Source organism: Pelodiscus sinensis, chromosome 1 (genome assembly GCF_052426305.1).
Source record: "Pelodiscus sinensis isolate ZL-2025 chromosome 1, ASM5242630v1, whole genome shotgun sequence".
Lineage (NCBI taxonomy): Eukaryota > Metazoa > Chordata > Testudines > Trionychidae > Pelodiscus > Pelodiscus sinensis.
The window spans coordinates 92,004,145-92,029,523 of record NC_143052.1 but is presented as its reverse complement, the minus strand read 5'-3'; the positions used below and the strand labels follow the sequence as shown (position 1 = coordinate 92,029,523).

General features: G+C 48.0%; 1 protein-coding gene across 6 annotated transcripts in view; it reads left to right on the top strand.

Annotated features, from left to right (window-relative positions):
• The window catches only part of SGSM3 (small G protein signaling modulator 3), a 55,979-nt gene that overhangs the window by 13,723 nt on the left and 16,877 nt on the right, over nt 1-25,379 (top strand). For 3 of the 6 annotated variants that reach the window (XM_075913316.2, XM_075913298.2, XM_089775520.1), the window contains exons 2-11: nt 3,748-3,837; nt 4,436-4,521; nt 8,983-9,049; nt 11,457-11,665; nt 11,797-11,904; nt 12,884-13,027; nt 13,515-13,710; nt 14,515-14,660; nt 24,161-24,388; nt 25,090-25,144. In XM_075913316.2, the coding sequence (XP_075769431.1) occupies nt 3,831-3,837; nt 4,436-4,521; nt 8,983-9,049; nt 11,457-11,665; nt 11,797-11,904; nt 12,884-13,027; nt 13,515-13,710; nt 14,515-14,660; nt 24,161-24,388; nt 25,090-25,144 (1,246 nt within the window). In that variant the 5' untranslated portion in view covers nt 3,748-3,830. Of the gene's footprint in view, nt 1-3,747; nt 3,838-4,435; nt 4,522-8,982; nt 9,050-11,456; nt 11,666-11,796; nt 12,002-12,883; nt 13,028-13,514; nt 13,711-14,514; nt 14,661-24,160; nt 24,389-25,089; nt 25,145-25,379 lie in introns of those variants that run through there. The other 3 variants (XM_075913324.2, XM_075913307.2, XM_075913330.2) reach the window with 2 other exon arrangements.

The window sequence follows — 25,379 nt, the reverse complement described above, 5'->3', positions numbered from 1 at the left end:
AAGTGATAAGACAGATCAAAGTAAGTTACTAAGCTAAAATAAAACTGGCCAGCTAAGTTTAATACTGTAAGAAACTTGATACAAGAAATTTCTTATCAGTAGTTTTAATTGTCTTTTCTCACAAGATAGGCAATCTCCTAGCTTGAGCTCAATTAGGGATGTAAAATCCTGGTTAAAAAGTTCATTGATTAAATGGAATGTTAAACATTCCATTTAACCAGTTAACTGGGATCCTGTGGGCTGGGCACCTAGGGGGCTGCTCTGACTGGGCTGGGCTCACCAGTTTAACCAGTAACCCATTAAAATTCTTAGATTCAGTACTTCCCCCAGTTCAGTCTTAGATTTTTGAAGCAGTCATCTTGGTGGTAAGTAGGGGGTGTCTTGGTGCCTGGCATCTGGTCTTCCACTATTGTTTGGTTCCCTGCCTATAAACAGATTTTTCCCAAAGTGGGAATCCTTTGTGTTCATCTTCAATTCTCTCGCCACCATGGAAAAGTACCACATTCAAAATGTGTTCCAGCATCAGGTGACCTAGCCATATGTTTTGGCAAGACCAATCATATCCCAGGTTTACAGGAAAAACGTGACTATTCACAGCTCTCCAGTGATAGGTTACATGCCACATTTTACATAAAGCATATTCAAGTCAGGCATATTCATAGTGAAAAATTATGTTTCCATAAAACTGGGGGTTTAACATTACAGAAGTTCCCCAGAACATCACAGGGGACTTCCATATTATTTAATTATATCCATTGATATTCTAGCAATATGCTGTTTTTTGGTGTTGTCATCTTGTGCTAACAGCTGTAGTACCAAAATGTCAAGATTCTGGAACTTGACATTTTGTATGGGAATTGACCTCAAATGGGAAAGTGAGTGTTAAGTAAAAACTGGATTTGATTTGAAAGCTTGAACGGATATAATTTCTTGTGCTCTTTGCTTATATTGTGGCTAATGGAAGAGCATGTACAAATTGCATGTGGTTAACTTGGCTGCACTAGTGAATGTGTGTGTTGAACAAATGCTGCAAGAGTTCTTGTTTTGTACACTACTCATGTATAGAGATTATTTTATGGACTTTTGTGTACAGAGCAGTCCTATCATGACGAGAAAATTGTGTATTTGAGGTAATAAAAAAATTGTATGGGAAAGATTTTCAGACATGTTCATCATCTACAGGTTCCACTGGGTGTAATTAGAACTGGGGTGCTCAGCACTATTGACAGTCCCACCTATATGAGAAATAGCATGTGATCATGCAAGGGCTGTCAGAATACAGATGTTTAAGGGTCACAGTTAAGGTTGTATAGAGAGTATCCTAACTTTGGGATGTTGACCTGGCAGCCATGACATTTTCTCTTTTCTTTAAAGTTAGTTAATCACTGTACTTTTCCTGTAACTAATTTTCTAGTAAGATTCTCTGTATTTTTAATATCCCGTTACTTCTCTCTAAAATGCAAGGGGCTTCATAGTGCTCAAATTATGTAATCATTTTGCTCTTGAAAATGAGAACGCTCATCCTATGATCTCTTCACTGGCTTCTGTACCATCCGTCTTTCAGCTCATCCATTGTTATTTCAACTGGCTTTGGGTTCATCCTCTGTCCCTTTCCTTGGCTTTCTGTCCATCTCTGAAATCCATTTAAAATTGCACCTCCTGGTTTTGTAAAAGCTGGAAATTCCTTCAGGGAGGGGTGTAGAGACCCTTTCCTTGGAAATGGGGGTGGGGGCTGCTTTGGTCCAACATCAGTTAGTCAAGGGAGCATACTTGTGGTATGGGGCCATATGTAGAGCAGAGGTTAACATAGGTCATAAGAACAGCCAAAGATCCAGCTAGCCTAGTATCCTGTCTTCTGACAGTGGCCAACCAGTTGCCCCAGAAGGAGTGAACAGAACAGGGAATCAAGTGATCCCTCTCCTGTTACCTTGACCTTTCTCCTCCAGCATGCACCCAGTCTCCAATGAGTGCTTGATGTGCCCCAGAATCCTATGCTCCAGTTCCTGTGACATTTTACTGGGGCAAGGTGTGCACTGAATTAGTGTTTTAATCTCTAAAGCACTCTGGTGTTGTGAATGTTTTTTGTAATACTACTACTAGGATTCATTGAGATCAGGTATATGGTTTAAGGGTGTCCCTAGCAGCTATTTGGATGGGTCAGATGAGCAGCTGTGCTTAGAGAATGGAGTTGTCCTCCCAAGAGAACTGCTGGATCCCCCTCTGAGATTAGCTGGTGTGGAGAAGTTTTTGCCCCACTTCAATCCTTGGACAGGTTCCATTTTGCTGACTCCCCAAGCAGCAGCTCACAGCATCTGCCTGCCTTCCTGGCATGATTCATCCACCTCTGCCCTGGCCTCTGAGGTCCCTGGTGCTGACAGGCCAGCAGCAGGGGTTGCATGTGTCTTTCCCCAGCCAGGTCCCAGATGACTGCTTTCAGGAAGGTTTCCATAGCAACTGAAGACAGGAAAAACCTGCCCATCAAGTTCAGCTCTTTAATATCCAGTCCTTGTTTAGGGAGCGGTTTAGGCAGGAGGAGCAGATGTGGTGATCAGGTGATTGGCTGGGGGTGGGGAGAGACACTGATAGAAAGGAGTGGTTTTGAGCAAGGAAATGTATTGTTTCTGTGTGACTGCACTGTGTTGAGGAAGGGACCCAACGCAGCAGGCCTCTCCCCCCTCCATTCATTCACTAGCAGGCTGGATAATTAACTTGGCTTCAGTTCACTTTCTCCTCCATAGCTGTGCCCAACCCGCTGAGCTGGCCCCTCACTAACATGCAGGTGATGAGCTGTGTGCAGAGTCTGGGACAGAGAATAGCAACATTTGTAAAATGCTCCCCACTCAAGTGCTTGAGACGCTGGCCGTAATTCAGAGAATGTAATGTAAATTACAGGGAAACTCTGAAATCCATTTAAAATTGCACCTCCTGGTTTTGTAAAAGCTGGAAGTTCCTTGAGGGAGGGGCATAGAGACCCTTTCCTTGGAAGTGGTGTTGGCTGCTTTGGTCCAACATCAGTTAGTCAAGGGAGCATACATGTGGTATGGGGCCATAGGATAATTTTCTCTCTTGGTATTTGCACCTCCCCATCAACTGCTGGGAGTGAGCCACATCTACCCTGACTGAATTGGCTTTAACACTGTTCCTATACTTGATAAGTCACTCCCTTTTGCTATGCTAGTACATATACCGTTGCCTCTGTGATTTCCATTCCTTGCATCTGCCAAGTGTTTTTTTTTCCCGCAAGAGCTTATGCCCGAATATATCTGTTAGTTTTTAAGCTGCCACAGGACTCCTTGCTATTTTTAAAGCTTTTCCTTTAATTCCTGATGTATTCCTCCAGTCTTGAATCATGCTCTAAATTCCTTCCAGTTTATATTTTCTTAGTTCCCACAAGTGTGAAAACAGGATCCTGATTGTGATGTAAAAGTAAACAGCTTCTATGGTGAAAAGCAACTTGATTTTTGACATTTTTTCCCCTTTTTTTACTTGATTTTAGTATCACAAGCATAGTGGCCTTTTTGTAAATAAATTGTTTTGCCTTGGTTGGGTCCTTTTGTCTCACAGATCAGAAAGGAATTTCCTTCAGGCCACATGGATAAGTCTTGAGTTGAGAGGATTTCATCTTCCTGTGGAAAATTGGGGGGTGGCTGTTCATTAGGAGCAGCTGGAACACAGTTGATCTCAAGTGTTGAATAAATACTCTCATGATCACTTCTGTTTTTTCTACCTATTTTTTTTTTCTTGCAGTAGAACAGTGACCTGAGACTTTTTGGAGGGCAATCTGCCTAGGGCTATAGACAGCCCTCCATCACGCACACTGCTCCAGCACCATGTCAGGTAAGCAGAGGATGCCAGACCTTGGGACATATTTTCCTGCCTGCATCTGAAGTTTGGGCCAGCAAAATAAAGAAGGTAGAAATAGCCTTTTTGTTAAGACCAAAGCAGACTGTGAGGAGCTTCAAAATCCCTGGCAGTAGGTACCTGATGTTGCCCTTTGTGACATAGTGGGGGGTAACTGGTAGAACAAGCTATCTCCCTGTCCCATCAGCTACTCGTCTGGGCCGTGGTACAGACAGCAGCCAGTGGGGGTTACCCACAGCCCAAGCCTAGCAACCAGCAAGGTACCCACAGTATGTCACACCCTTATGTGCCATTACTCGGTAATTAAAATTTCTGAAATGCTGGTATAAAAAGCTTGCCACAAGCTCCATCGTAGAGGTGGCTTCCTTTGAGTGGGAGTGACACATGTTAGTTTGAGTTTCCAAGAGATGAAAGAGGCTGGGTTGGTGATGAGGGTCATATAAATATCTAGATTCCAAAGATCAGTAGTAGTGAGCTGACATCTCACTGAATTTGTCTGCAGTATTGTGTGCTATTTAATATCCGTTACGCTGTTTTTTGTTCTTAATTTGTTTGTTGATCCCTTTGTATTTAGGAAACTACACCCCCTCTGCTGGGGGTCCCTTCTCAGCTCTAACCCCCAGCATCTGGCCACAGGAGATCCTGGCAAAATACACCCAGGTACAGTTGGGAGAGGGAATGGAACACCGTATGTTTGCTTTTTTCAATGTATTGGTAGAGTAATGTGAAATGCTACTGCTGATGTACTGAACTCTTCATGCTGCAGAGAAGGCACAGACTTTCTTTTTTCCCCAAAAGCTGTTCTGTGTAGCAAGGTAACATTTGAACTCTGCGCGTTTGCAACTGCAAACATCTGGGACTTACTGGTTAAACCCATTTTTTGGTAGTGAGTGTAGTGCTGAAGGGATACCCAGAGCCTGAAGAAACCTGTGTGGAGTCTTTCTCTGCACTTTTGCAGCTATCGCACAGTTGTAAAAGTGGTGACATTTTACAATGCAGAGAAGAGTCTTTCTAACCATCCACCAGATAATCATGGTTTCCACAGCCCTGTGTGGATTAATGCATCATAGTGATGTAAGCAACTAGTCAACTAGTTGATAAGCAAATGCTTATTGGATAGTCGATTAGTGACTCAACTAGTTGCTTTCCGCTTCCCTTGCTGCCTCTATCAGAGAGAGACTGCAAGGGGGGAAGCAGGATCCGGTGCTGGAGGGAGCCGACTTAAAAGCTGGTTCCCCCCAGCACCCTCTCTGTGGGGAGAAGGGGCAGGGGCACAGTGGGAAACTGGTGGTGCTTCCACCTCTGAAATCGAGCAAGATCAGGGCTCTTGTTTCATTTCAAAAGCAGAAGCACTGCAGGGAACCTGGGGTGAGCTGGGGACTCAAACAGTCCCCCTCTCCCTGCTTTTGAAATGTACAAGAGCCCCAGAAGGGAACTGTTTGAGTTCCCCGCTAGCCCCATGCTCCCAGCGCTCTGCTTCTGAAATGCAAAATAGCCCTCCTGGGGCTCTTGTACATTTCAAAAGCAGGGAGTATGAAGCCAGCAGGGGACTGCTTGAGTCGCCACTGGCTTTGCTCCCACAACACTTCTGCCTTTGAAATGTCGCATGAGCCAGAGGCGCCTTTATCTACTAATCAAATAGTCGATGCAAATTACATCAACTATTTGATTAGTTGAGTCATCTAAATTTAACATCCTTAATGCATCAGAGGAGAAGCTAAACCAGAGCATCTTATCCAGGGTGTGGAGGTTTAAGGGAATTAGTGTAGAGCTTTGTAACCTGCCAGTAGTGTTTATTAAAGGCAAGTGTGTCATGGAGCCTAGTGGGATGGCCCTCTGAACCTGTTTCTCAGAAACCCGTACAATGAAAGAGGAAGTGTATCTATGGCACTACCTGTGTGCCTTAGAGGACACACACACGAGGAGCTTGGTTAGGGGTTTGTGACAGGTTGAGTCACAATAGTCCTCTTGGGGTTGTCAACCCATTCTGCTGATCAAGCCACTGATGCCTGTCTTCCTGCTTTCTGGGGCTCCCCACCACTCTGCCCTGCTGTGCCAGAAACTCTGATCTCCCCCAGCCAAGGCAAAGAGTTGGGGTTACCACCCCCAGCAGAGTAACACAGACACTGAACCAGCTCAGTTTTGGAAGGGCTCAGCTATAAGGCCATTGATAGCACACACAAACCCAGCCCCCAAAAGGGACCAAACCCCCAGATAACTCCATCTTGCTCTGTGTAAAAGGTTTACTGAGAACGCTCATAAGGTCATCCCTTTTTATGCACAGAGTTTATTCTCCCCACACTCACATATACCAGGTAACAGTTATTTACGTTGGGCTTGATAATAAACAAAAGTGTTTTTTTAAATATAAAAAGTAGGATTTAAGTGATTGCAAATGAAAACAGACAGATCAAAGTAAATTACTAAGCCAAAATAAATAGAATATTCTAGGTAATCCTAATACACTGAAAGATTGTTTTATATATATAATATAATAAATCTCACCTCAGTCCTTATCTCAGATGCAATTCTTCACAAGCCAGAGTTGATCTTCTCTCTCTGGCCTGAATCTATAGCTCTCTGGCTGTGTCCAGACTCAGGGTTTTTTTCTGAAAAAGTAGCCTTTTTCCGAAAAAACTTCACCTGCGTCTAGACTGCAGCCGCGTTTTTTCGAAATTAAATCAAAAGAACGCGGCTTTTCTTTCGACGGTGGTAAACCTCATTTTACGAGGAAGAACGACTTTTTTCGAAAGTGCTCTTTCGAAAAAAGGCGTTCTTGAATGCAAACAGGGGTTTTTCAAAAGAGAGCATCCAGAGTGCCTTTCGAAAAAGCGGCTTGCTTTTTCGAAAGTTCCTCTTGCAGTCTAGACGCTCTTTTTCGAAAGAGGCTTCTTCAAAAGTATCTTTCGAAAAAGTCTCTTTCGAAAGAGGCTTGCAGTCTAGACATAGCCTCTGTGTCTTTAGAGTTCTTTTTTTTTCAGGTTTCTTTCTGTATATCCTCTTAAGGTGAGGAGGCAAATTCAAAAGCCGTCTGACGTCAAGACTGATTACTTTCCATTCCTTAAATAGATTCTCTGTCTCTTCTGCCCCCCCCCCCGCCTCCGGGTGGGAACTCTTAGTTTAGTTTCCCCATCCCCATGGGAAAATACCAACTTCAAGATGGATTTCAGTACCGGATGATATGGTCATATGTCTTTCTAGGAACAACCACAGTTTGGGCTTACAGGAAAAACAAAACCATTCACAGGTCTTTGACTTGATCATCGAGCAATTAAGTTCCTAAAGTATCACTGATGGCTTTTACTAGAACACTTGGATTAATAAAACAGGTTCCCACTTAATATTTCTAACTTCACATACAAGAAAGATACATGCACTCTAATAGGAGGTACAGATTCAGTGGATTACAACTTTTAAAATAATACGTCATATGATGTACTTTTTGCATAAAGCATCTTTGAGTAATGCATATGCTTATTCATAAGCCAATTTTTATAAAACTTGAGGTAGCCCCATGACAGGATTAGCTGTTGCCAGTTTGTGCTGTGAGAGGATGCAAAAGTGGCAGTTGTTAGGAGTTGATTGGGTTAGTCCAGTGGTCCCCAACATGGTACCCGCGGGCGCCATAGCGACTGTCGGGGCACTTATGTGCACCCGCCGAGTGATCAGGGTTGGCCCAAGCCATTCTTGGACCCCGGGTGCGTGCGTGTGCGCCGGCCCCGGCTGCGTGCGTGTGCGCGGCGCTGGCCCCGAACACATGGCGCGCAGCCCTGGGTGCGCGGCGCACACATGACCCCACCCCTGCATGCGTGGCGCATGCGCAGCCCCACCCTCAGGTGCCCAGCAGCCCCAAAAGGTTGGGGACCACTGGGTTAGGCTTTGTCTACATGTAGGATTAGCCCTGATTCCAGCCACCAGCAGAGCTGTACCTGTGGCAGCCCTGGAACAGGGGTTCCTAAATGGTGGTATGCATATCCCTGGGTGCATGTGAGAAATTATGCAATAGTGGGTTTTATTTATTAATTTTATTTATTGCATTTTCAAAATAGTCTACTCAGATGAAGCTTTAAAACAAAGCTCTCACCTCCAGTCACTGTAGAGTGCAGGTTCAGTTGCCCAGCAACTGAGCTCAGAACTTAGGGTGTGCTTTTTGTCTGTATATGTCACACAATAACTATATCTGAATGTAACAGGGAAATATGGACAGATGGCTAACAGTGGGTAATGTTACGAGCACACATAGTATCAGTGATGAGAAGGGTAGGGTCTCATGTGCAGCAGGTAGATCTGGAAGTGGGTGCACAATATGAAAAGTTTGGGGACCTCTGCTGTAAACAAGGAAATCTGGTGTTTGTGCTGTGGAACTGAAAGAACCAGAGGCAGGCTAAGCTGCTGGAGCCTGCCTATACCAACAATTTGCGCTGTTGCAGCCGCACAGGTGGCTGGAATTGAGATGGAGTCTTGGAGGGGAGTTCTGCTTTGCGAGTAGTATTAGAGGTGCGCACACACAGAATTTTAAAGGATTAACCACGTTAAAACCTTTTTTATTCGCAACCCCCCAGGGCCAGGAAAATTTTGGTTGGGGAAAAAAAAGGGGGGGGAGCACTGGGAGCATTTTGTTGCGGCCCCTTTAATTTAAAGCGCTGGTCCACTCCCCCCACTGCGCATACGTTGGGCACCGAGCCAGGAAAACAAAATGGTGGCCAGCCTGGCACTGCAACCCCCTAGAAAGACAGGGTTGTGCACTGCTGTGTTAGAGGAGCAACCATAGGGGAGACTGGTAGGGAGCATTCCCAGGAATTTTTCGCATGGGGATTGTCTCAGAATAGTGATCAGATCCACTGTCTCTCCCAAGCAGATGCTATGGCTCCTCACCGTAATGTGACATGGGTGGGAAATCAAAGCAGAATCTATTGAAAAGAAGCCAAATCCCTTTTCTCAGTGTGTAGCAGGACTAGGTGCATGTAATTTGCCTGTTGAACAAGGCAGTGTGGTGCAGCAGGGGAATGAGGGTCTGACTCTGCATTCCAGGAGCTGGGAATGCTCCTCCCTTGGTGCCCCATCTGTGGTTGAATGTTGGAAATCAGTGCGACCTCTACTTTCTACCTCTCATGCCCCCAGAAAGAAGAGTTGGTGGAGCAGCCAGAATTCCGGTATGATGAATTTGGCTTCCGAGTGGATAAGGAAGGTAAGACTGCTGCACCTGCTTTCTGGCACCATTCTGACCTTGTGGCACAGCATATAATAGGATCTCCCTTCCACTCTGTTCTCAGCACCATCCTGACTCCGGTTTTCTAGAGGCATGCTTTAAGTGTTGGCCTTGGAACATGAGGCCTACAATGCTGGAGCCTTGGCCCAGCATAATCTCTGACCCCTTTGCCACACACAAGGCAGTGAGGAAGGGGTGTTTCACTAGTGCATTGTTGCTTGCAGGAATGAGAGGAACAGCTGTTGCAATTCACTGAGCAATATGTGCTGTGGTAAGTAGCAGTGTAGCTTTTCAGCAGTCCAATGCAGAGGCACCTACAGTATATGCAGTGAAAACTCAATGGCCTTTTAAATCTTCTATCAAAGCACCTAGGGTTCCCATTCCAAGGTGGGCTACTGTGATAGGTTACTCTGCCTGTCCAGCTGATGAGAAATCCCGTCATCTTGGCCAAGAGTGCCTAAATAGGAATAAACAACGAGAAGTCCTGTGGTACCTTATAGACTAACAGATTTATTGGAGCATAAGCTTTCACGGGCAAAGACCCACTTTATCTGATGCAGATTCAGACTAACCCGGCTATCTGATAAATAGGGATAGAACCAACAGTGATTTCTGGTCACTGTCTGAGGAGACATCACATTGCATGGCTGTACCTGGGAAAGGGAACATTGATTTGCACAAGAATAGCTCCCTGGAAAAGACAGGAGGAGGCTATTTTCTCTGTCAGCGTTTCTCAAACTTTCCAACTATTGTATTCCTTTCAGGCCTCAGATTTGTCTTCACAACAGTTAAAAACTACTTGGTTTCCAAAATCAGAAAATACGGAAGTGTTACAGTCACACTATTACTGGAAAATGACCGACTTTCTCATTTTTGTCTTATAAAATAAATGGATTCGAATATAAATATTATACTTGCATTTCATTGACTAGAATATGGAGCAGTATAAGCAAGTCCTATGAACTTTTAGTTTGTACAGCTTGGACCTCCCTTCTCTGGCACTCTCAGGACCTGACTGGTCCCAAATGAAGGAATTTGCCAGACCAGAAGAGGTACCCTGCCACTCCTCCTCCCAGCCCCTTCACTCACTCTGCTCCGGCCCTGTGCCGCCACGCTCCTGCAACTAGGCTCCTGACCCAGGGCTCTCTGCTTCAAGAACATCCATGGTCCTGCCAGACCTCAGATGTTTCCAGACCAGAGAGTGCGAGTTTAGGGAGGTGCAGTCTGTTCTGATTTCACTAGTACTTTTTATGTAGCCTGTTGTAAAACTTGTCAAATATCTAGGTAAGCTGATGTACCCCTGGAAGACTTCTGAGTACTTTCGAGGGTTCTGTGGTTGAGAACCCACACTTGAAAACCATTGTTTTATGTGCTAATGTGGGGGTGCACATGCATGCCTTGCATGCTGTAGTGAGCACTGTGGACTGGCACCCCAGGGTCAGAGATACAGGTATGTGGCAAAGGGAGCAGCTGTCCCTCCAGAGCAGTGTTTCTTAAACTGTGTTCCGCGGCACACCGCTGTGTCACGAGCCAGTCGGAGGTGTGGTGTGGTGTGGTGTGGAGAACAGAATTCAAAATGGTTGCCCTTAAAGGGGCAGGTGACTTTTTTCCCTCAATAAAATCCTTGGTGTTCCTCGTTTAAAAAAAAAAATTGTTTGCTGTTCCTCGGTCTTAAAAAGTTTAAGAAACACTGCTCCAGAGCCTAGAATCATGAACATGAACATTAATGACAGAGGGACCATTCTGGTCTGTGAGCTCCTCCAAGCGCCAGCCACAGAACCTCACCCTGTAATTTATGCATCAAGTTCCTATCCTGTGGTTGAGCCAAAACATATATTTTAGAAAGCCAGTTTTGACTGAAGAATGCCTTTAATGGCGAATCTACAACTTCCCTTCCAAAGTTTCATGAATGGTTAGTTAACCTCTTTGTTACAAGTTTGCACCTTATTTCTATCCTGAACTTATCTACCTTCAGCTTCCAGCTATTGGCTCTCGCTGTGCCTTTGTCTGGTAAACACAAAGGTACAAAACCCCATGGGGCAGTCGCTGCCAGGCTCTCATTTAACTTCGATGTCCTGCTCTTTGTCTGGCTCAGGTTTTGAATAGGCACACACGAGTCCCAGTCTCCTATGTCATGAGGTTTGCTTGTGACCACACAAGTGGTGCTGGGTGAAGAACCCAGCTGTGCTGTGATGCAAGGCACGTGCATCTTAATCACCAGGGCTGCTACCACACACGTCCTCCTTTCCCCCAAAAGCAGAGGCTCAGACATTTTTGCATGGCATTTTCTAGATACAGAAAACAGCTCTCCCCATTTCTGTCTGTCACTTGTCCCTGCCTTGTCTGTTTCTTCATCGCCTCTGCTTTCCCCTTTCTCTTGCTGCAGACGGTGCTGAGCCGAACTCCAGCAAGCTGCTAGGGATTCCGCTGACAGAGGAGCCACAGCAGAGGCTGAAATGGCAGGCCCACCTGGAATTCACGCACAACCATGACGTGGGAGACCTCACCTGGGACAAAATTGAGGTCACACTGCCGCGTTCGGAAAAGCTGCGCTCACTGGTGCTGGCTGGCATCCCACACAGCATGAGGCCTCAGGTGAGGCCCAGGTGCACAGTCATGAGAAAGGGAAGCAGGGAGAATGAGACACCACCTCCTGTTGGTTTCATTTATTGTGGTTGTGCTTTTTCTGCTCTCAACCCTTTCTTTTCATGTCCCTGATTCTCCAGCTGTGGATGCGTCTCTCTGGGGCCCTGCAAAAGAAGAGGAATTCAGAAATGTCCTACCGAGACATTGTGAAAAACAGCTCTAATGACGAAACAATCTCTTCCAAACAGGTTGGGAGCTGCCTGATGTCCACACTCTAGTGCCTGGGATGCAAACATGGGTGATCTGTTTCATAGGGAGGATGAGAAATTTGCTTAGCATCCGCAGGTATTGATAAGGGGGAGGGGAGAGTTGGGCTGTGCTACTCATTATTCTGGATGGATATATTTTTCTCTTCCTGTATTAGAAAGGTGGTTTGAAGGGCTCAATTTGCTTTCCCAAGAGGGGAGGGGAAAAGATTTAGTGAGCCTCCACATTGCCCTCAGGCTGTGATATATTTTGTACATGGAGCAAACAACTCTGCTGTGGACATATGTATGTGAATCATGCCCAAGTACAAGCACTGACCAACATACTAACACATTCAACCAACACGCCTAAACTCACCAAGCTGTTGGGATAACAAACCAAAATCATCTGACGGAGAGAGGGAGGGACTGAACAGTTCAGGGGATTTGGCCTGAGATATGGAGCCTTTACACAATCACCAGCTGAAGACAAGCCCAGGTCCTTGCCCTCTGATGATGGTTTGGTGGCCTGCCTGAATCTGGCAAGGTGGGGTGGCCTCACTCCAGATCCCAGTGGATAAATATCCATTTCACATCTGCATCCACATAGACAGCACTAATCAGTCACCTTTCTGCCATCTCGGGTGACACCAAGAACCGAATAGGTCAAGGAGTATGAAGGCTCCTGTCATCCCCCAGACAGTCCCTCCAAGGCAGTGCTTAGGTATTCTAGCAAGAGTATACAAGCAGTTGTTCTGTCCCTGGCTATATCATACCTGTCCTGGGGGTAAACAGAGGCCTTTGGGTTCCAGATGACACCAGTCCAGTACCTTGCATTAGCACTAAATGTACTTTAAAAAGGTGTGGGAAGGCAAGGTAGTATGTGGCCAAGACAAGGTGTCAGGGAAGCCACGGGAGCAGGAGGCTGTTAATCAGGAGGCTGTTAATCTGATTCTGAAGCAGTTGTTTGACTGCTTGCCAGATCGAGAAAGACCTGCTCCGCACCATGCCCAGCAATGCCTGTTTCTCCAACATGAACAGCATCGGGGTACCACGCCTGCGCAGGATACTCAGAGGATTAGCCTGGCTTTACCCAGAGATTGGATACTGCCAAGGCACCGGCATGGTAATTCTACTTGCCCCTTCTTTGTGTTTCACTAGAGAACATTCTTTCCATGGTAGCTGAGACAGAGCAGGTGATTTCAAGCCTCTGTAGTGCAGCTGGGCACTATGTGAACCTTGGGGTAGCATACCAAATGGAGCCATTTTTCGGGGCAAATGAAATGGAAGGAATAATTCTATGCACAGACTAAACTTATCTGTCTGTGGAGGAAGAGTGATTGCATGTGTGTGTGTTTGACAGAAGAGTTGGCTGACCTGGCTGAAATAGCAAAGATCTTGTTGGATTGAGTGTGAAAGAAATTCCACCAGTGGTAGAAAGCAAAGCAAAGCTGCTGGGTGTGGAAATGAGGAAAGTTTCCATTGCCTAAACTCTGGATTTTGTCCATCTCCCACACAGACCAGTGGAAAATGTTCCACTCCACCTAAGCACTAGTGAATATCCCATTCAGTGCATGCATGGAATGAATGTCTCCTCTTCCTCTCCTCACTAGGTCGCGGCTTCCCTGCTGCTCTTCTTGGAGGAGGAAGATGCCTTCTGGATGATGTGTGCCATCATCGAGGACCTGGTGCCTGCCTCCTACTTCAGCACCACGCTGATGGGAGTGCAGACTGACCAGCGTGTCCTACGCCACCTTATCGTGCAGTACCTGCCACAGTTGGACAAGCTCCTCCAAGAGCATGACATTGGTAAAGGGGCCCTAAGGGCATTCAGTCTTCCGTGTATGCTGATAAGCAAAGCCTGTATACAGCACAGCACCTTAAACTGATATGATGTGATGGGAACCTCACAATTAGGAGGCTACTTCCACAATGACCTCCTCCCCTTCCAGCCAAATACATGCAGTAAAGTGTCCCTTGGGTCACATTTGCTCCATAGCCTGTTGACATGCTGCAGGACTTCCCAGTGATGATGCACAGCTTGGGCATTGTGGTTGCGTTTTGGGGAGAAGCTGGAGGCTTCAGGGCTGGGCTGGACTTCTTGGGGGCGTTTCTCACCCAGGAATGCCTGGGAGTCGTGTGTGGAAGTCATAGAGGCATTGGCCCTGGGCCGGGGAGAGAGCCAGCATCTCTCGTTAGGGGATACAGCAGATGAAGAGGGACATTAAACTTGTGAGGAGAGGAGGGTTGAGTTCCTGGTGTGCAGCTGTGGCTGTATGTTTGCATGAGCAATGTTCCATGGGGTTTTGGACACTTTTAAGTCTTGTATAAAGTGGGCCCTGTCATGTCTCAGGTCCCAAGAAAAAGCCCTTATTCCTATGACTGTTTTACTAACCACCATGCTTGGGAGCCTTTCTCCCACCCAGCCAGCCACCAGAATGAGGTCATCACTGTTATCCTCCTTTATAGTCATGGTGCCTGGAGAATCCCTGTGGAATGAGGATTAGTGAGTGTGTCCCCTGTGGGCAGGAAGGGTGGTTCTGTGCAGGCTCTCTTCCTCTCTGGTCAGCTGGTCACCTGTGTCACGTTCCTTTTCTGTCTTTTCCCACACAGAACTGTCCCTGATCACCCTGCACTGGTTCCTCACATGTTTTGCTAGCGTCGTGCACATCAAGCTGCTGCTGCGCATCTGGGACCTCTTCTTCTACCAGGGTTCGCTGGTGCTCTTCCAGGTCACGCTGGGCATGCTCAGTATGAAGGTAGCAACCACCTCCTGAGCTCTGATTTGTAGAGAGCTCTGACCTGTAGCACTTTGGAGAGAGCTAGAGCCGCCATCTTGATTTCCTTAGAATCCAGGGATGTAAAGGACCAGTCAGCAATCCAGTGTTAGAGATTTGGGGTAGTTAGTGAAGATAGCTTCCCTTTCTGCTGTCTTTCCTTTCACCTCCACTCCCTATGTCTGACTATCACCTTCTCTCATTTGCTACACCCCTCTGACTCCTGAGCCTAGGTAATACAGATTGAAGATTTGTCCTGCACTCCTTGACACTGGAGAGATCTTGGATTTTTACTGTCTTGGGATGGGAATGTAGTATCGACAGCTGATCATTTGGGGATGATGAAAAATCCTTTGTTGCTGTTTGCATAAGCCCCAGGATGTTAGGCCTGTTGTCCTGGGCATATTTAATTTGGGTGATTACATATGGCCACCCTAAACTTCCCCTGAATTCTTGAATGGGAAAAGTTATCCTGTGATGCTCTCAGGTAGTGTTGCTGGTGCAGGATGGTAATTGTGTGGCACTGAGGTGGCTACAGGTGAATGGAGTGATTTCTGTATATGCCTCTGGCATAATGTGCTTTGGGATCTTTTGGTATGAAAGCACTAGAACAGTGTGAGATGCTGCTTCTCCTTCAAGTGGTCCCCGTGGGTGCTCCACTGTAGGTGCTGGTGCGTCCTCGCGCCGGTGACCAGAGACTTTTCTAGCCATTTCTGCCACGCTGCACAGGCGCCGTGGCGCCCTCTAGTGTCATTGGAATTGAAGGGTGCCTGCGTGCACAGCTCCTCAGTTCCTTCTCTACCGTCCTCTGCAGCAGATGGAGCCCTCTGTTCTCCTTACTTCTCTCTAAAAATAGTAAAATAACTCATTTTATTCCCTAGTTACTTCATCATCCAAGTTCTTTAGCCCTATTCGCCTCCTCTGTCTAGTTATTTAAAAAAAAAAAATTCTCATTGCGGCTTGCTGCTTTTCCCCAACCCGGGCTTCAAACGCTGCGAGTCATGTCGAGATGCCATGCCTGCTTCCGATGGGCACTCCAACTGTATTAAGTGCCTTGGGGAGGCACACCAGACTCAGAAGTACCTGCACTGCTCCAAACTAACGGCGAGGGCGCGCCGAGACCGAGCCAATAAGCTAAAGACTCTCTTATACGAGAAGTCCCTCTGTCCCTCCTCAGAGGACTCTCCTACGCTATCTAGATCACCTCAACTAAGTAAGGGTATGGAGAAAAATCAACCCCCTACCCACTCTTCTTCCACGACCTCTAAAACCGGTCTCTCTCCGACTCCATCCCTATCCTCAGCACTGTCAGCGTTACGGGTTAGCACCGAGGATAGGCCGGGAACCTCCGGCACGTCACAGCTTAAGACGCCAGCACCGCAGAAAAGAGCTCATCCAGAGCCAAGGCAAAAATCAGCGGCACCAACCGCTTCGGCACTGACGGCGCTATCGAAAAAGTGCATGGCACCGAAGCATGCCAAAACAGCACCATCCTCGGCACCGAAAAAGGCCCGTGCCGACAAATCACCTTCGAGCGCTCCGGTGCTGGAACAAGCCTCGGCACCATCCTCCCCCCCCACCCCACCCCCCGCTGGCGGCGCCGCTACCACCGAAACCGCATCGCCCCGCACCGTCTCAAAGGCGTGAGCAGTACCGATCCCCAGTGCGGAGCCACACCTCCTCGGCACCGCCGTCCCCAGGTTCCTCTATCCACTCGGTGAGATCTTGGCGCTCCTCGGCAGCTTCTCGCTCAGTCAGTGACATCGGCACCGAACCAAGGAGCAGATTCTCATCGCAATACTCTAGCCCGGCACATAGACCTCCATCCCGGCAGCCGCCTACAGTTCAGTGTGCATACCCTCCCCCTCCGCATCCATGGTATGCGCAACAGTATGCTTACCCACCCCCGCCATATGCCACTCAATGGCAACCCTGGGAGCCACGTCCAAAGAAGAGTCACCACCGACCCTCTTCCACTATTTCCAGGCCATCTCCTCCCTCGCCTCCTGCCACTGTATCTGCCACTGAGCCGAATTCTCCAGCCCCCTCAGACACGCATGACTCTCTCTCTGAAGGAGAGACCAGATCTCCTCTACACAATTCCTCCTCCTCCCCAGACGAAGTGGTTGCTATCGAACCCACCGTCGGGAGATGACATGAAAAAATTTCAGGAATTGTTTAAAAGAGATAGCTCCAAGAGGTGCAGGTCAAACAATATCGCCTTCTTCGTACGCTTCAGCCTCCAACAGCTTCTAGAATTGCTATCCCCATGGATGAGGCTATTATGGACCCAGCCGACAATATCTGGCAGACCCCAGCATCTGTCACTCCAAGAAATAAGAGAGCAGACCGTAAATACTTTATCGCTCCAAAAAATATGGACTTCCTTTTTACCCACCCACCTCCGAACTCCCTAATAGTGGATTTGGTACGTCACAAGGGTAAACAGCCTAATCTAAGAATAACCCCACAGGACAGAGACCACAAGAAAGTGGACATTATGGACGAAAGGTTTACTCTTCATCCACATTACTCCTCGGCTGCGAACTATACTACCATGCTTGTGGACTATGACCATGCTAATTATTCTAAGCTCCAGGATCTCCTCCAACACCTTCTGGAGCATAAACGGTCAGTCCTGCTCAATATTATGCAGGAGGGCCACACCATCTCCCACACAGCCTTGCAGTCCGCTATGGACGTGGCTGACACCGCAGCTCGAATTACGGCCTCGGCGATAGTGCTCCGCAGAATTTCCTGGTTACAAGCATCTGGGGTACCTAGGGATCTACAACAAAAGATTGAGGACTTACCCTTTGATCGAACCAACCTTTTCGCAGCTAAGACTGACGAGGTGTTGCATTCTATGAAGGACTCTCATACTACTCTCAGGACCCTCAGAATGTATACTCTTCCATTCAAGAGAACTAGGTACCAGCCTTACCAACACCTGAGAGAGCCGTTCAGGCAACAACTCAAGTATGATTTCCGCAAACAAAGATCTCAGCGCCGTAGACCACAGCAACAACAACAGCATGTCGCATCCCATCCACCATTGAGCAAGCATCAGGTTTGAAAGTCAGGTCGAGAGCCAGGAAGCCAATCCACTGACACTTCCGTCCGATATCCTTCAGTTCCACCACCCCGTCCGGGCCTTTTTCCACCAGTGGTCCCTCATCACTTCGGACAAACGGGTCTTGGATCTGATTCAATCTGGTTACATTATCCCCTTTACCTCCGTTCCTCCCACCCACTCTTCTACTCTGTCCCTCTTCAGGGACCCTGCTCACGAAACCGTCCTCCTACAGGAGATTTCACATCTTCTTCAGCTGGGCGCAGTTGAACACGTACCACCACAATTCCGGGGCTAGGGTTTCTACTCAACCTACTTCCTAACCCAGAAGAAGACGGGAGGATGGCGACCCATCTTAGACCTCAGGCGCCTCAACAAATACATCGCATATCACCGTTTCAAGATGGTCACCCTATCAACTATCATTCCCGCGCTTGATCAACACGATTGGCTTTTGGCTCTCGACCTTCAAGATGCCTATTTCCACATTACAATTCATCCTGCTCACAGACACTTCTTACAATTTATGGTAGGCACCCAACACTACCAATACAGGGTGCTCCCGTTTGGCCTGTCCACGGCCCCAGGGTGTTCTAGCGGTCGTAATGGCCTCTCTTCGACACCAAGGCATCATAATATTCCTGTATTTGGACGATTGCCTCATAAAAGGTGCGTCTTTCGATGAGACGAAGGCCATGACAGATACCACAATAGCCCTTCTACTCAGCCTCGAGTTTCACATAAATTACGCAAAATCCACTCTACGCCCAACGCAGAGGCTGGAATTCATAGGCGCGCTCATCAACACAGTCACAGCAAGGGCTACTCTTCCCGAGCACAGGTTCGCAACTATATGCGACTTTATCTGATCAGTACAAGCGGTGCCGACTGTCATGGTCCGCCACTGCCTCAAAATCCTTGGGCACATGGCCTCCACGACCTTTGTCGTCAGCCTGGCCAGACTCCACATGAGACCTCTCCAGTCCTGGCTTGCGACGGTTTACACGCCTTCCAGAGACCAACTTTCCAAGTCCGTCGCCATTCCACCACGCATCATCAACTCCCTACTCTGGTGGACAATTCCTCAAAACATGCTACATGGCGTTCCTTTCCAACCTGCCCACCTTCCACTCTCACAGTTATAACAGATGCCTCACTCATGGGATGGGGAGCCCACTTGAGGCGCATCACAGCCCAAGGCAAATGGTCATTTATGGAGCAGACTTTCCGTATCAACCGCCTCGAGTTACGGGCGGTCAGATATGCATGCCAATATTTCACTCCGTACATAGCTCACAAGTCCATTACCATCATGACGGACAGTACCACCTGCATGTACTACATCAACTGTCAGGGTGGCGCTCAATCCCTTTCCCTGTGTTCGGAAGCTATCAAGCTCTGGAACTGGTGCCTATCACACGGGGTCACCCCCTTTGGCTGTTTACCTTCCTGGGATACTCAGCGTCACAGCAGATGCTCTAAGCCGTACGTTTATGGACCAGCACGAATGGGAAATCGACAGACGCATCCTCACTCCGCTCTTCCTTTATTGGGGCCAACTGGAGGTGGACCTCTTTGCCACAAAGAACAACCGAAAATGCCACCTCTACTGCTCCAGGGGAGCCCTGGGGAAATGTTCCCTCGGAGACGCCTTTTCCATCACATGGGATGCCTCTCTCCTGTATGCCTTTCCCCCCTTCCCGCTCCTACACAAAGTCCTCAACAAGATCAGAACGGACCAGGCACTAGTCATTCTAATGGCACCTGTGTGGCCCAGACAAACATGGGAACTAGGACAAATAACAAAGGATGAATATAGGCAAGCAACACGGGAATGCAGGGGCAAGATTAGAAAGGCAAAGGCACAAAATGAGCTCAAACTAGCTACAGGCATAAAGGGAAACAAGAAGACCTTTTATAAATACATTAAAAGCAAGAGGAAGACCAAGGACAGGGTAGGACCACTGCTCAGTGAGGAGGGAGAAGCAGTAACAGGAAACTTGGAAATGGCGGAGATGCTCAATGACTTCTTTGTTTCGGTCTTCACCGAGAAGTCTGGAGGTGTGCCTAACGTAGTGAATACAAGCAGAGAGAGGGTAAGTTTAGAAGATAGGATACACAAAGAACAAGTTAAAAATCGCTTAGGAAAGTTAGATGTCAGCAAGTCACCAGGTCCTGATGAAATGCATCCCAGGATACTCAAGGAGCTGATAAAGGAGGTATCTGAGCCTTTAGCTATGATCTTTGAAAACTCATGGCAGACAGGGGAGATTCCAGAAGACTGGAAAAGGGCAAATATTGTGCCCATCTATAAAAAGGGGAATAAGAACAACCCAGGAAACTACAGACCGGTCAGTTTAACGTCTGTCCCAGGGAAGATAATGGAGCAGGTAATTAAGGAAATCATATGCAAACACTTGGAAGGTAATAAAGTGATAGGGAATAGCCAGCATGGGTTTGTGAAGAACAAGTCATGCCAAACTAATCTGATAGCTTTCTTTGATAGGATAACGAGCCTTGTGGATAAGGGAGAAGTGGTGGATGTCATATACCTAGACTTTAGTAAGGCATTTGATACGGTCTCGCATGATATTCTTATTGATAAACTAGGCAAATATAACTTAGATAGGGCCACGATAAGGTGGGTGCATAATTGGCTGGATAACCGTAGTCAGAGAATTGTTGTTAACAGTGCTAAATCCTGCTGGAAAGGGATAACAAGTGGAGTTCCGCAAGGGTCTGTTTTGGGACCCATACTGTTCAATATCTTCATCAATGATGTAGATATTGGGATACAGAGTACGCTTATTAAGTTTGCAGATGATACCAAACTGGGTGGAGTTGCAACTTCTTTGGAGGATAGGGACATAATTCAAAATTACCTTAGCAAGTTAGAGAAATGGTCAGAGGTAAACAGGATGAGGTTTACTAAAGAGAAATGCAAAGTGCTCAACTTAGGAAGGAACAATCAGTTCCATACATACAAGATGGGAAGCGACTGTCTAGGAAGGAGCATGGCGGAAAGGGATCTAGGGGTCATAGTGGACCACAAGTTGAATATGAGTCGTCAGTGTGATGCTGTTGCAAAAAAAGCAAATATGATTCTAGGTTGTATCAACAGGTGTGTTGTAAGCAAAACTCGTGAAGTCATTCTGCCGCTCTACTCTGCACTAGTTAGGCCTCAGCTGGAGTACTGTGTCCAGTTCTGGGTGCCACATTTCAAGAAAGATGTGGAGAAATTGGAAAGGGTACAGAGAAGAGTGACAAGAATGATTAAAGTTCTAGAGAACATGACCTATGAAGCCTGGCTTCATGAACTGGGCTTGTTTAGTTTGGAAAAAAGAAGATTAAGGGGGGACATGATAGCGGTTTTCAAATTTCTAAAAGAGTGTCACAAGGAGGAAGGAGAAAATTTGTTCCTCTTGGTTTCTGAGGACAGGACAAGGAGTAATGGGCTTAAAGTGCAGCAAGGGAGGTTTAGATTGGACATTAGGAAAAAATTCCTAACTGTCAGGGTGGTCAAATATTGGAATAAATTGCCAAGGGAGGTGGTGGAATCTCCCTCTCTGGAGATATTTAAGAACAGGTTAGATAGACATCTGTCAGGGATGGTGTAGACGGAGCTTGGTCCTGCCTTGAGGGTGGGGGGCTGGACTCGATGACCTCTTGAGGTCCCTTCCAGTCCTATGATTCTATATGGTAATCTTACCTCCTCAAGATGGCGGTGACGGACCCATATCCCTTTCATCGCCATCACAACCTCCTCTTGCAGAACCATGGTCAGACTCTTCATCCAGACGTTCTCAAGCTCCATCTCCATGCCTGGCTTCTTCATGGCTCCAGGATGCCGAGACTGCCTGCTCGGAACAAGGGAAGGACATTCTAATTAATAGTAGAAGACGTTCCACCAGGAAAACCTACCTGTACAAATGGACTCGATTCTCTCACTGGCATGCTCAAACCCACGCAAGCCCACCACACCTCGCTCCTTTACCTACTTTACTGGACTACTTACTATCTCTAAAATAGTCCGGCCTAGCACTTAGCACTGTGGTCACCAACAGGTCGATCGATCTCGAGGCGTCCTGTCCACGCCCCCCCCCCCCCGCCCCATTTCCCTCCCACTCCCGAGAAGCCCGAATACCTACCTCAAGTGAAAATGGAGGTAGTGTAGGCTTCCCCGGGGATGGACAGAAGTCCCGCAGCTTGGTGCCACTTCCGGTGATTCCGGAAGTAGCGCTAGCTGCTCTGCCGGGTGTACTGCGGGAGGGAGCATCGCACGGGAGGGGTGAGTCAGCCCCGGGGGAGGCACGCACGGGGTTTCCCTGCGCCGGGGGGGTCGGCCCCGGGGCAGGCGCGCGCGGGATTTTCCTGCGCTGGGGGCTTCCCTGCGCAGGGCTGGCCCCGGGGCAGACGTGCGCACGCGGGGCTTCCCTGCACCACGGGTGGGTCGGCCCCAGGGTAGGCACGTGCTGGTTTCCCTCTGGGGGCAGGGGAATCCTGGGAGGAGGCAGATACAGGGGACTCTCTGCCTCCCCAGCCACCTCAGCCCCCACTCTCCAGCCACAGAACTCTGTCCCCACTCTCCTGTCCCCGGCCACAGAACTCTGTCCCTATTCCTGTCCCCACTGGCACCCTGTCTCCACTGGCACTCTGTCCCCTACTGCAGAACTCTGCCCTCTGCCCTCCCAGCACCCTGTTCCCTCTCCCCTGCCCCCAGCCACAGAACTCTGTCCCCACAAAATGTATAATTATAAATGCTTCATTTTAGATTTAAATAGCATGAATAAAAAACAGACCATTTATTTCATAACTGTAAACGTGATTTTAATTTTATACATCGCATAATTTAAAAATAAACTGTTTATCAGAGTGTGTAAGTAAGGGCTGGGAATAGCAAATGATGGACAGGAGGAGAATAGAGAGGGCGGGGCTTCAAGGAAGGGGCGGGACAGTAGATCTTCGCCTGTTCTGAGATTTAAAAAGTGATCTTGGGTGTAAAAAGGTTGGAGACCACTGACTTAGCAGTATCAAGGTCCACGCTGCCACCATAGCGGCCTTTCACTATTTCATGGATGGCGCTTCTTTTCTCGCTGACCCACTGGCTAAACGCTTCTTTAAGGGACTGCAGAATACCTTTCCTCCTGTCTGTCCACCAGTCCCCATTTGGGACTTAAACCACGTTCTAAAGAGCTTGACAAAACCGCCATTCGAACCTATAGCCACTTGCTCCTGGTCTCATTTGTCTATGAAAGTAGCCTTCCTCGTCGCCATTACCTCTAGCAGGAGGGTGAGTGAGCTTGCGGCCTTGATGGCCGACCCTCCATACATTGTATTTACAAAGGACAGGGTGATACTCTGACCCCCACCCTAAATTCCTCCCTAAAGTACCCTCCCCCTTCTATGTGAATGAACCCATACACTTACCTGCCTTCTTTCCGAAGCCTCACGCTGACCCAATCCGGACTGCATGGCACACTCTTGACGTCCGACGAGCTCTGGCGTTCTACGTTGATCGCACGAAGCCGTGGCGAGCCTCACCTAGACTCTTTCTCTCTTATGCTGAAAGATCTAAGGGGAAAGCAGTCTCATCTCAAAGAATTTCTAAATGGATTACATCCTGCATTCGAACTTGTTACACTCTGTATGGCAAGCACTTACCTGGAACTATCACAGCTCATTCCACCAGGGCGGTAGCTGCCACGACTGCCTTCCTTCGTAACGTTCCACTGCAAGACATTTGCAACACTGCTACCTGGTCATCTGACCACTCCTTTGCGCAACATTACGCTCTTTCCGCCTCCATAGCATCCTCTATGGCAGTGGGACAGGCTGTGTTAACCACAGTTACTACTACACGGCTCCAAACCCACTTCCACGAGCCAACAACTGCTGTGTAGTCACCCACAGTGGAGCACCCACAGGGACCACTCGAAGGAGAAGAAGTTACTCACCTTGTGCAGTAATGGTGGTTCTTCGAGATGTGTCCCCGTGGGTGCTCCATTACCCTCCCTCCTTCCCCTACTTGAAGCCTTATACTCTGGCGGGTAGAGAAGGAATGGAGGAGCCGCGCACGCAGGCACCCTTCAATTCCAACAACATTAGAGGGAGCCACAGTGCTGGCGCCTGCGCGGAGCAGCAGAAATGGCTAGAAAAGTCTCCAGTTGCCGGCGCGAGGACACACCAGCACCCACAGGGACGCATCTCGAAGAACCACCGTTACCGCACAAGCTAACTTCTTCTGTCTACTGACCACGCAGCTTGGACTTTTTCTTAGAGAATTTAGTTGCTCCTGGGTTAAATTTCATGATCAGACTGTGCTCTGAGGTGTGAGTGGGGCTTTATCAGTTCTAGTATCTCTGACATACTCAGTGTATTGTGTGTGCATGGTTTCTCCCCTTTCCCACAGGAAGATGAGCTAATCCAGTCAGAGAACTCTGCCTCCATCTTCAACACTCTCTCGGACATCCCGTCTCAGATTGAGGATGCAGAGGTGCTGCTGCGAGAGGCTATGCGCATTGCTGGCTCACTGACAGATATGGCGGTGGAGACCCAGCGCCGTAAGCACCTGGCTTACCTCATTGCTGACCAAGGGCAGCTGCTCAACTCCAGTACTGCGGTCAATAATCTATCCAAGGTGGGTGCATGGAGCCCTGCCTATCTGGCTGGTAGGGACTGCTGATCCCCTTCATGACCTTGCCTTCTGGCTAGTTGGCAATCTATCCCTATCTGTTAGCATGGGCCACCCTGCCCTAGTGGGCTTTGGCTCCATGGTAAACTTCCCTTCTCTCACCAACCTAGGGAGGAGTGAGTGCTAGGACTGTGCTGGGAATGTGATCAGCTTCTACTGTTCTCACTGCCAGGAGGCCATGCCAACAAACCTCCCACGCCTGGCAGAATGAGCCCATGTGATAGGGATCTCGGCAATTGGATAAGCACTAAATCCTGCCTTTAGCTCTCTATGTAGAATGAATGAATGTTCTGATGCAGTAGCTCTAGTGGGTCATTTCCTGTTCGCCCCTTCATCAGCCAGCACATGGCTGTTCTTGTTCTTTGTCCAGTCCTGTCCTGAGTGTCCCTGGTGGTGTGATAGAGCCTACTGTCAGAAATGAATCATGTGGGTCCTCTTGCTCCAAGGGGTTTGGTCACTGTCTCTTCTGTTTGGGACCACTCCAAACAGTTCCCCTGTCTTCTTGCTGTGTACACCCCTCGTAAATTTGCTGATGGTTGCTGTCTCCCCCTGCCCTACTCTAGATCCTGTCCATCGATGTAAACACGTTTAGTTCTTCTAATGTCTCCTTATGAGTCCACTATGTCTCACTCTTCCTCCCCCTTCAGATTGTGCGGCGCAGGACACAGCGCAGGAAATCTGGCATCACCTCGCTGCTTTTCGGTGAGGACAAACAAATGTCTTGCATGTTGTAATAGTGCTGTCAGGGGTGTGTGTGTAAAATAATCTACTGGCAGAGGAATGGTTGGGCCTGGAGAAGAGGAACAGGTGAACATTCCTTTGGCAACAAGAGGAGGCAAAGCAAGAAAAGAGATTAACGGGAGGGGAGGAAAAGAGTTTAAACTTTCTGAGTGTTCACTCCCAAAAGCTGAAGGAAGAAGCAGACCTTTCTCGATTG